General features: G+C 42.1%; 1 protein-coding gene across 2 annotated transcripts; it reads right to left on the bottom strand.

The window, feature by feature from the left end:
* Window positions 1-5,406: 5,406 nt before the first annotated feature.
* Window positions 5,407-7,794, bottom strand: LOC119963777 (transcription factor HES-5-like). 2 transcript variants are annotated; one of them, XM_038793065.1, is made up of 3 exons: window positions 7,648-7,794; window positions 7,357-7,534; window positions 5,407-7,252 (listed from the first exon to the last, which is right to left on the bottom strand). In XM_038793065.1, the coding sequence occupies exons 1-3, from the start codon at window positions 7,723-7,725 to the stop codon at window positions 6,990-6,992; spliced, it is 519 nt and encodes a 172-aa protein (XP_038648993.1). In that variant the 5' UTR covers window positions 7,726-7,794; the 3' UTR covers window positions 5,407-6,989. The 2 variants fall into 2 exon arrangements, with proteins under 2 accessions (XP_038648993.1, XP_038649000.1); XM_038793072.1 differs by having other exon boundaries at window positions 5,413-7,252; window positions 7,617-7,755.
* Window positions 7,795-9,907: the final 2,113 nt, after the last annotated feature.

The raw sequence follows: 9,907 nt of genomic DNA on the forward strand, positions 1-9,907 counted from the left end.
CAATCACAAATTTGATTTTGAGACTTTTTTTTAAATTTAGAGTGCCCAATTAATTTTTTCCAATTAAGGGGCAAGTTAGCATGGTCAATCCACCTACCCTGCACATCTTTTGGGTTGTGGGGGCAAAACCCACGCAAACTCGGGGAGAATGTGCAAACTCCACATGGACAGTGACCTAGAGCCGGGATCAAACCTGGGACCTCGGCGCCGTGAGGCAGCACTGCTAACCACTGCCCCTTTGAGACAGTGTTAATCATCATTTAGTAAGGCAGGTTTAATTAGAACAAACTTGTCTAACTAGTTTGAATTTTTTGACAAAGTAACAAGGAGGGACCATGAAGACATTTCGCTTGATGCATACAAATATATACATATTAGAATTCGGAGCAAGAGGAAGCTATTCGAGAAGATCATGGCTGCACTGTTTGTAACTTCAACCCCACATTTCTCCTATCCCTTGCTAGCCAAGAATCTATCTATCTCTGTTTTTACAATATTCATTGACCTGACCTCCAGGGTCTCAGGGGAAGAGAATTCCAAAGATTCATGACCTTCTGCGGGAGAGAAAAATTCTTCTTATTCCTGTTTTAAAATGGAAGGCCCCTATTTTTAAAATAATTTCTCCCTTAACAGGAAACATCCTCACACCATGCCCTGTCAAGTCCCCTTAGGATCTTATATGTTTCAATAACATCACCTCTCAATCTTCTAAACTCTAATGGGTACGGGCCCAACCTGTTCAACCTCACTCACAAGATAACCCCCTTCTCAATCCCAGGTGTCAGTCGATATAATCTACATGGATTGTAGCAAGGCATTTGACAAGGTCCCACATTGCAGAGAAGCAAAACCCTATTGGAGCCAAGACAAGTGGCAAGATGGATCCAACACTGGCAGAAAGCAAAAGGGTAATGGTCGATAAGTATTGTTATTACTTGAGTTGTTCCCTGTGGAGTTCAGTAAGGTTCAGACATTACATGGTAAAAATCTTTTTTTTTCAGATTTCAATTTGGGTGATTAAAACGGTTACAAATTTTGCAGATTATACAAATCATTTGCAGTGTGATTGATACTGAGGAAGAAAGCTGTAGACTTCAGGAGGAGAGGAACTAACTGGCCAGGTGGGCAGTAGAATAGCAAATGGAGCTCAGACTACAGAAGTGTGAGTGAATACATTTGAAGAGGACAAACAATGTAAGGAACAGGAATACACAATAAATGGTCAGATATTAAGAAGAGTGGAGGAACAGAAGGAGTTCAGAATACATGTCCACTGCTCAGTTAACAGCAGTAGAACAGATAGATAAGGTGGGTAAAATAGGACACTGCTTTATTGCCCAAGGCATAGAATGTAAGAGCAAGAGCATGTTATTGAATTATGTAAAACAGTAGTTAGGCCTCAGCTGGAATACCGCAGCCAGTTTTTGTTACTATATTGCAGGCCTTTGTGATTGGACGGAAGAGGGTACAGATAAGATTTCTGAGGATGTTGCCAGTAATGGAGAATTTTAGCTGTGAAGAAGGATTGGAAGTTCTCAGAAGTATTTGAATTTAAATTCGAGTTGCGTTCATTTGAGACTAACCATATAGGCAACAGGAGACAGCTAGGTGAAGTAACTCAGGAAATTTTTAGTAAGATGTCGGTCGATTGGTACTTATCAAAACAAGGCAGGACTTGATTAGCATACCATGGCTCTTACTTTGTGGTGCAGTCTTGAACGCAGGTTGACACTCAGTGTTTGGTCTCTCCCCTGACTTATGCTTCCCTGTGAACAGCAAGCTCTGTAAGCTTCAGTTTCAAACTTACTGTGTGCCTTGTTCTGTGAAAGTTGCTGCGGTCCAAGTCACAACTCATAGCGTGCTCAATTAAGTATTACATTTTGATTGGCCTAAATGAGACGAGATGATTTCCTAATCGGCTTCAGGGTACATGATAAATATGTGATTGGTCTAGGTGATGCAAGATCAATTTCTAATTGGTTTCTTGAGGGTGATGGTCATCTATTGATTTAATTTCCCATTGTCCCCTGGCTGGCCCTTAAAGGTACCAACTGTTATTCTCATTATTGTTTGTTTCTGCTACTTTACTTCTCAGAAAGATAAAATAATGTTTTGTGATATCTTCCATGCCTATTTATTTTGCAAAGGGAAAATATGCTGCCTTGCCTTAATAAATGATACATTGAGCTCATCGTCTCAGACTGTGTTCAATTGGTATTAAATCAGACCCTATTAGTGACGCTGTTTTGTTCAGACCATTTGCTGAGTGATGTTACTTGTCTCTGTGATTACTTGGAATTAGTTATTTTTCTTTTAAAACAAAGGATAAAATGGAAAATTGTTTAGAATCTGAAAACTAATAAAGTTTACAAAGTGGGTCGTACTTAGCAGTCATATAGGTTATGTATGGAATATACGTAAGAATTGTTTTGATGCCTGCTTTTATTTGAGGTAAGGCAACATGTGATGTCCAGGAATATGGATGTATCGCTCCAGATGCCTAGTTGATCAATAGATATTGGTATGTCCTGTAAAACTCCATTAAAAGGTGTTTTCAATGTGGTTTCGCTGAGAGGACAGCTTTACCATAGTAGGTATTTGTTGTATCATTCAGTACTTGGATAATGAATTGATGGTTAATCCATCAGTCAATTAAAATACAGAATTAGCTTTATAAACTTTACGCAAATTATACACAGTCTATATAAAATACATATAAAATCAATGTTGAAAGTGATTGGTGAGCTAAATATAACACAACACATTCAACTAGCAGATATTACAATTTGAAAGCACTATTTAGTTACAAAAACTAATCACAGAACATAATTCTAAAACATAAAATCAAAGACACTGTGAATGAAAGAGGCTTCTCTTTAATATCACAGGTAGCACAGAGGTTAGCACTATTGCTTCACAGCACCAAGGTTCCAGGTTTGATTCCCGGATTGGGTCCCTCTGTGCGGAGTCTGCACATTCTCCCTGTGTCTGCATGGGGTTCCTCCACGTGCTCCTCCACGTGCTTCCTGCCACAAGTCCCGAAAGATGTGCTGTTAGGTAACTTGGACATTCTGAATTCTCCCTCTGTGTACCCAAACAGGTGCTGGAATGTGACGATTAGGGGCTTTTCACAGTAACTTCGTTGCAGTGTTAATGTAAACCTACTTGTGCAAATAAAGATTATTATTAAGTTCAACTGCACTGATATAATGCGCACTGCTAAGTGTTTTAACGCTTATCTTAGCTAATAAGTTTTAATAGCTAAGGAGATGGATAGCTCGACATCCATGTTCAACTTTAACATCTTGCATCACTTAAGGACTATATGTTTTTCTCCTTTGCGGAATTTGAATGTGATGCTAATACCAAGTCATGTAATGAGCTAGTGCCCCAAAATTCAGCATATAGCACATAGTCATATTGATGTACTTAATGCCCATAACTACAAATGAATTATAAATAATTATCAAAATTAAACTTTATACATGGGGTTGTAGGGGCGCATGTGGCACAGTGGTTAGCACTGGGATTACAGCGCTGAGGGCCCAGGTTTGAATCCCGGCCCTGAGTCACTGACCATGAGGAGTTTGCACATTCTCCCCGTATCTGCGTGGGCTTCACCCCCACAACCCAAAGATGTGCTGATTAGGTGGATTGGCCACACTAAATTGCCCCTTAATTGGAAAAGAATTGGGTACTCTAAATTTATTTTTTAAAATGCATGGGGTTGTTTATTTTGGAATAGAGGAGTGTGAGGATAGATTTAATTGAGGTGTATAAATTTATGTGAATGGGGGTCAGATAGGTAAGGTAAAGTCACCATAGTCCCAAATGACCATAGGCTGCTTTCCCCTTTGTGGGGGAGAGCTGACTGGCGGTGATTTAACGTGAGGCCCACCTCGCCTCAGGCGAGGGGCAAGGTTGAGAAGGCAGGGCCTTCATGAATAAAATAGACTGGACAGGAATGACTGGAGGATTCAAATATTTCACAGTAAATATCAAAGATTTAGGTTTAAATGTGGGTGATTAAAAGATGAAGACATTTGCAGATTACACAACAAAAATTGCAGTATGATTAGTAAAGCCTCCCATAATTGTATACCTTTTAATTAAACCTCTCCTCATCCTCTTCTGCTCCAAAATAAACAATCCCAGCGTAACCAATCTTTCCTCACAGCAAAATCTCCATTCCTAGCAACATCCTCATAAGTCTTATCCATACCCTCTCCAAATGATATATCTCATAACAGAGAGGCCAATAATCAGGGGCTATAGTTTAAAAATAATTGGTAAGAGAATTAAAGGGGGGGTGTTGAGGAGAATTTTTATGTGGGTTGGAACTCGTAGCATAGTGGTTAGCTCTATGGTTTCACAGCACCAGGGCCCCATGTTCGGTTCCTGGCTTAGGTCACTGTCTGTGCGGATTCTGGTCTGCATGTTCTCCTTGTGTCTGCGTCGGTTTCCTCCAGGTGCTCCAGTTTCCTCCCTCCCACAAGTCCTGAAAGATGTGCTGTTAGATCATTTGGACATTCTGAACTCTCCCTCGGTGTACCCAAACAGGCGCTGGAATGTGGCGACTAGGAGCTTTTCACAGTAACTCCATTGCCGTGTTAATGTAAGCCTACTTGTGACACTAATAAAGATTATTATTGTTAACTCAATCCCTGACAGGATGGTAAAGGCACAATCCTCGTCGTTTTTTAAAAATCTGCCTGTATATGCACTTGAGTGCCCACCTGCAAGTTAATCAACCAAGAACTGAAAAGTGGGCTTCGGCGAAATCGCTCTTTTTTGGGCTAACACACACACGATGGGCTGACTGGCCTTGTTCAGTTTCAGAATAAATTTCAATTATTCTAAGTTCTTTAAATTCCAAGTATAACGCAATGTACTGCAAGTAAATTTGTCAGATTTTAAACAAGCCAACAGATGTTATTTTTGTAACAATGTTTGCTAATTAGAATCCATTGCAGAATTACTAAATGTCCTGAGGTACAAATATGCTAAATATATAAACTATTTTTTGTCTCCTACTTTCCATTATTCACTGGTTATACGCCTATGTGTGATGATTCTGGAAATATCCCTGCAGATTTGCACTGTTTGTAAATCATTGCCCTATTACTTACTAATTGTTTTCAGTCTATCCTCTTTTGCGACTAACAACTTTTTTTTTAGAGAACACCTGTTGGTTTTGCAAACATATATCAATGGCCTAGGTATTAGAACGCTGTGTTTTTTATTTTAGATATTGAGTAGCCATATTGAGAACCGGGTGTCATGAGTAAGCGAGATGTGTCAACCATACAAGCAATTCGGTTCACATTGCCGGCTTCTGTCCCTTCTATTTACACCAACATCTGAAAAATCAAGTTTATCCAAATAATCGTAAGCAGCCTTCCAACATTAACATCGCTTTAATCGATCTTTATTACCTTTTGCATGTATTTAATAAAAGGCGTCGGGTACATTCAAGTGGGGGTCTATTTTGACATTATGCCATCTAACTGAAAACCGCCAACATCTGTACATCTTCAGTTCAAAATATTTTGTTTATACAACTCTCTTTATATAGAGAAAAGCAGACGTCCCCGAGTAATTTACAGGAAACAAAGGCGGCCTTCCAATGCTTACTGAAGAAATTTACAAAGGACAAAAATGAAAAGGCAAAGTACAATCCAGAGACATAATAAGGCGATCTTGCTAATAGACTAGATCGGGGGTTAAAAACCTGAACCAAACATCCAACAGAAAGAAAGGTCGCTGATCCGTGGGACCAGTCTGAGCAAAAGGAAATCAAGCAAGTTGCTGAAATTTGCACAAGAACACCGTGTAGTGAAAGTCTCTCAAGAAGCAGCTTTTCCCACATTAAACTGTCAGAAATCATGGCTCCTACTGACTCAACATTCGACAAGGTGGTGAGATAATTCAGCAATAGTGCATGCTGATGGTCTCATTGGATACACGTGGAAGCAGGAGCGGTGCGTTTGGAAAAGTCACTGAGGGATAGATTACAAATGAGGAAGAATGAAGACCAAGGATGGTGTAAGCTCGCCAAGCTGGTGTAGACGACACAGAAAAGCGATATCCTTTGCAGATATTTACTGCTTTCGCTGAGGCGGGTAGAAATGCAGCTACAAGAGTCCTTTGCCATGGCACAATACTTTGTGGGGGGGGGGGGGGGGGGGGGGGGTTAACCTAATGTAATATGGGAGTGTTACTGCGGAGAATTACTTAAGGTGATCAAGCCAGGTCTGTTCGTGGACAATCAGACGCTATGTCTCCAGACTCTGGTCAAACAAGTACGGGGGTGGCGAGGTCAGAGGTCTCCATGGACTCTGTGACAGTGGAGACATTGAAGATAGAGAGCAGGTAGTGGTCCCCGAGGAGAAGGGAGATGAGACCTGTAGAGGACGCTAGTGAGAAAGTGCAGACAAGTCCACCCCATCCCCCATCCAAGGGGATGGGGCGGGGACAAAGAGAATGTCAAAGTGAGAGCAAGGGGTATGTGTGGTGAAATACATGGTTTTGTCACTGATTCATAAGAAATCTGATAACAAGCACCTCCTCAGTGACCAGCCAGCCAATGCTAGTAAAAATTACTCCAAAAATTGCAGCATCTCTTCACCATGAAGAAAAATATGATCCCTTTCCAGGATCTGCGACAAAAGGGCGGGAAAAAAATCTTCCTTCACAGGTCACAATTTATCAATTAAGTTGATGACCATTATTGGAACAAGAAATCTGGCTAATCTATCGATAAACAAAATCGGGATATTGTTTATAAACTGACGCGCTCCGTAATTCAAGGAAATACACCTTCTTCAATATGAAGAAACCCGCACTACAATTCCAATTCTATCACAAAATCGTTATTCTTGACACTGGAGAATGATTCTCCTACATCGTCTTCACCATCATCTGCAAACGAGGAAGAGTCTCTCTCTCACACACACATACACACACACACACAAACTGTCCTTGATGTTTCACCAGGGTCTCCAGAGTACTGCGTGGCTGGGCTGAGCTGCTCGCTCGGTGCTGGTTTGACAGGCAGCAGGGTGCGGGAGAGGTGCCGTATAAGACAGCCCCTTGGCCGGACACTGTCGCTGACTTCTTTGGAAACGGGTCACCAGCTTCTTCTGAATGTCGTCCTTGCCTTCCTGGGCAGAGAAAAAGCGCAGAGCCTCCTGTAGGCAGCGGGAGTAACCTTCATTATAGTCACGCTCCGGACTGTTGGTCGGGCAGCTAGCTACAAAAGGAAAGATAGACGAAAATTCAGGCTAAGTTGATCAGAAATGCCGTTAAACATAAACAATGCAAAGCAAACCATTGCCAGGGAGCCAGGAGCCTTACCTCTGAGCTGCTGGTTGTGATATTTCAGGTAATTCACAGTCATTTTCAGGATGTCCGCCTTCTCCAGCTTCATATTGGGTTCTTCGGTTTGAAACTCCCTTCCCAGTAGAGTCTTCAGCTGGTTGATGCTGCTGTTTATCCGATCTCGGCGCCTTTTCTCTATCGTAATCTTCATTATCTGAAAATAAAACGGATTATGATTATTTGGTATATCGGTAAACATTGCAATTCCTAAGTAACACCTCTTGTTTTTTTTTTACCGATTTGCTTTTCGGAGCTCTTTCCGCTTACTTTGCTTTTCTGTTTGGCGGTGTATTTATCTTCTGTGTATTCCCTGTTGATAAGGTCGGCAGCGTTAGTTGGAGCCATGCTTGACAACTGAAACAGACCGAAGAGGCGCCTGGTGAGATACTGCAGGCGGGAATCCTCCTCTATTTATACCGCTGCATTTACATGAAAATAGCGTGAGTCGGTGTTTCATGAGGTTTCCCACACTCTCTGGCCAACGAACGCTTTCAGGAGGACAATAGCCGAATCGTTGCCTTGTAAATGCCAAACTAATGATGGGCTTTGACATTACTTTGCGTGGGAATCTCTGAGGACCATCTGGACAGTCCGTGTGACAGAGCAAATCCGGGGCTAATTCGTCACGTTTCGAGTTCTGAGACTCTGAGAGAGGTGATTCCATGTTTCCTGACACGGAGTCATATACACGCATGCAAAATGTCACCCTTACACCTAGCTTTAAATAACTTGCTTTAAAACAGATTTAAACACCTATCCTTGAATTAATATCATGACAGAATTCATGGTCAACGAAAAACCATCTCCACGAGAAACACCGGATTAATTATATTTTAGAAGCAGAATTTCAAAATATTTAGCTACATTACTCTAATTGACAGGCCTATGAAAACTAAACAGAAAAATACACCGGTACGTTGGTTCCTGGCATTGCGTGATATACTCGCCAAATAATTACATTTTCTTTTCCTTGACTTTATTTTTCTTTATTCATTCTTAGCATGTGGGGTGTCGCTGGCTGGCCCCGCCTTTGTTGCCCATCCGTAATTGCCCTTGTGGTTTGCTAGGCCTTTGCAGGGGGCAGTTTAGAGGCAACCCCATTGTGGTCACGTGTGCGCCAGGCCAGGTAAGACAGCATTTCCTTCCCTAATGGACATTAGGTTTTACAAAAATGAACCATTGTCACCATGCAGGCGAGCTTTCATTTCCAGAATTATTAATTAATTTAAATTCTCCCGGCTGCTGTGGTGGGATTTGAACTCACCAAGTCCTCAGTGACATTCCCACTACCCCACATCTCCCAACCCCCGCACCCGTCCCAAACAGGCTTTATTTGCACCTTTCATTACAGCCTGTTTGAGGTGAGCCGGTATTCCTGTTGGCTCAGTTAGTAGCTCTCCTGTCTTTAAGACGGACTTTCTGGGTTTAAGTCCCATGCCAAGGGCCTGAACACACAGATGGAGGCAGATATTCCAGGGCAGTGTTGATGGAGTGCTGCACAGTCGAAGGTGCAATCTTTCAGGTGGAATTATGATCCCTTGTGCACGCTCAGGTGGCTGTAACCACCCCCCCCCCCCCCCTCCCCCCAGCTGTCCCGGTGTCTGGCCAAAATTTATCCTCCCATCAACATCACCAGAAACCTAGTTATTTTTTTCACCCAGCTGATTGTGTGAATTTGCTATATTCAAATTAACTGCCGGCGTTGGCTGTATTACCACACTTCAGAAGTACTTCATTGGTCCTAAAACGCTTTGGGGTGTGGCTATAGGCGCTATATCAATGCAGGTCGTTCTTGCCCACTTCATCCTTTCATAATACTACTTACAAAGATATTCCAAACAACAACCACGGCGTGAAATCACTATTTCTGAAAGAGTGACAGATTTGTCAATTAATGACTTATCTTCCAGATGTTTAACGGGTTACATTCTGGTGAGAAAATGGGTCAGAGACGCTTGGTAGGTGTCAGAGGCACAAGCAGGGACAGCTGCTTCTAAGTAAAGCTTGTGTATTGTGCTCTGCATCGGGCCATTGACCCGTCACACTTCCTACCCTCAAGTTGGCACGTGGGAACTATCCAATAACAATTAACAGGCGCCCGAGCAAAGAAAATGCGAATCTCCTCGTCCATGGCTTCTATTTTAATAACTTCGTCTTAGATTTCGTAGCGAATATCGATAATCGCATGAGTTTAATTTATCTGTATTTTGTTCAATATACGGCGACACATGGTCTCAAATAAGAAATTTGTTTAAGAATTAATTGTTTCACGTGCATTTCACAATCTACCCACTCTGGGACTCGGGTTCAATTCCGACCTTGGGTGTCTGTGTGGAGTCTGCACTTTCTCTCGGTGCCTGCGTGTGTTTCTTCCGGATGCTCCGGTTTCCTTTCAGGGTCCAACTATGTGCAGGTTAGGTCCATTGACTATGCGAAAAATATGTGCAGGTTAGATGGGGTTACGGGGATAGGCGAGAGAGTGGGTAGGGTGCTCTTTCAGAGGATCGGGTAGTCTTTCAGAGGGTAG

The sequence above is a fragment of the Scyliorhinus canicula genome, chromosome 1, assembly GCF_902713615.1.
Source record: "Scyliorhinus canicula chromosome 1, sScyCan1.1, whole genome shotgun sequence".
Taxonomy (NCBI): Eukaryota; Metazoa; Chordata; class Chondrichthyes; order Carcharhiniformes; family Scyliorhinidae; genus Scyliorhinus; species Scyliorhinus canicula.

Bases quoted from the DNA above. Each gene is read 5' to 3' on its own strand.
- LOC119963777 (XM_038793065.1), bottom strand. From the start codon at position 7,725: ATGGCTCCAACTAACGCTGCCGACCTTATCAACAGGGAATACACAGAA. The intron at 7,535-7,647 runs GTAAGCGGAAAG...TTTTATTTTCAG, and splicing joins CCGCCAAACAGAAAAGCAAA to ATAATGAAGATTACGATAGA. The intron at 7,253-7,356 runs GTAAGGCTCCTG...TTCCTTTTGTAG, and splicing joins TCACAACCAGCAGCTCAGAG to CTAGCTGCCCGACCAACAGT.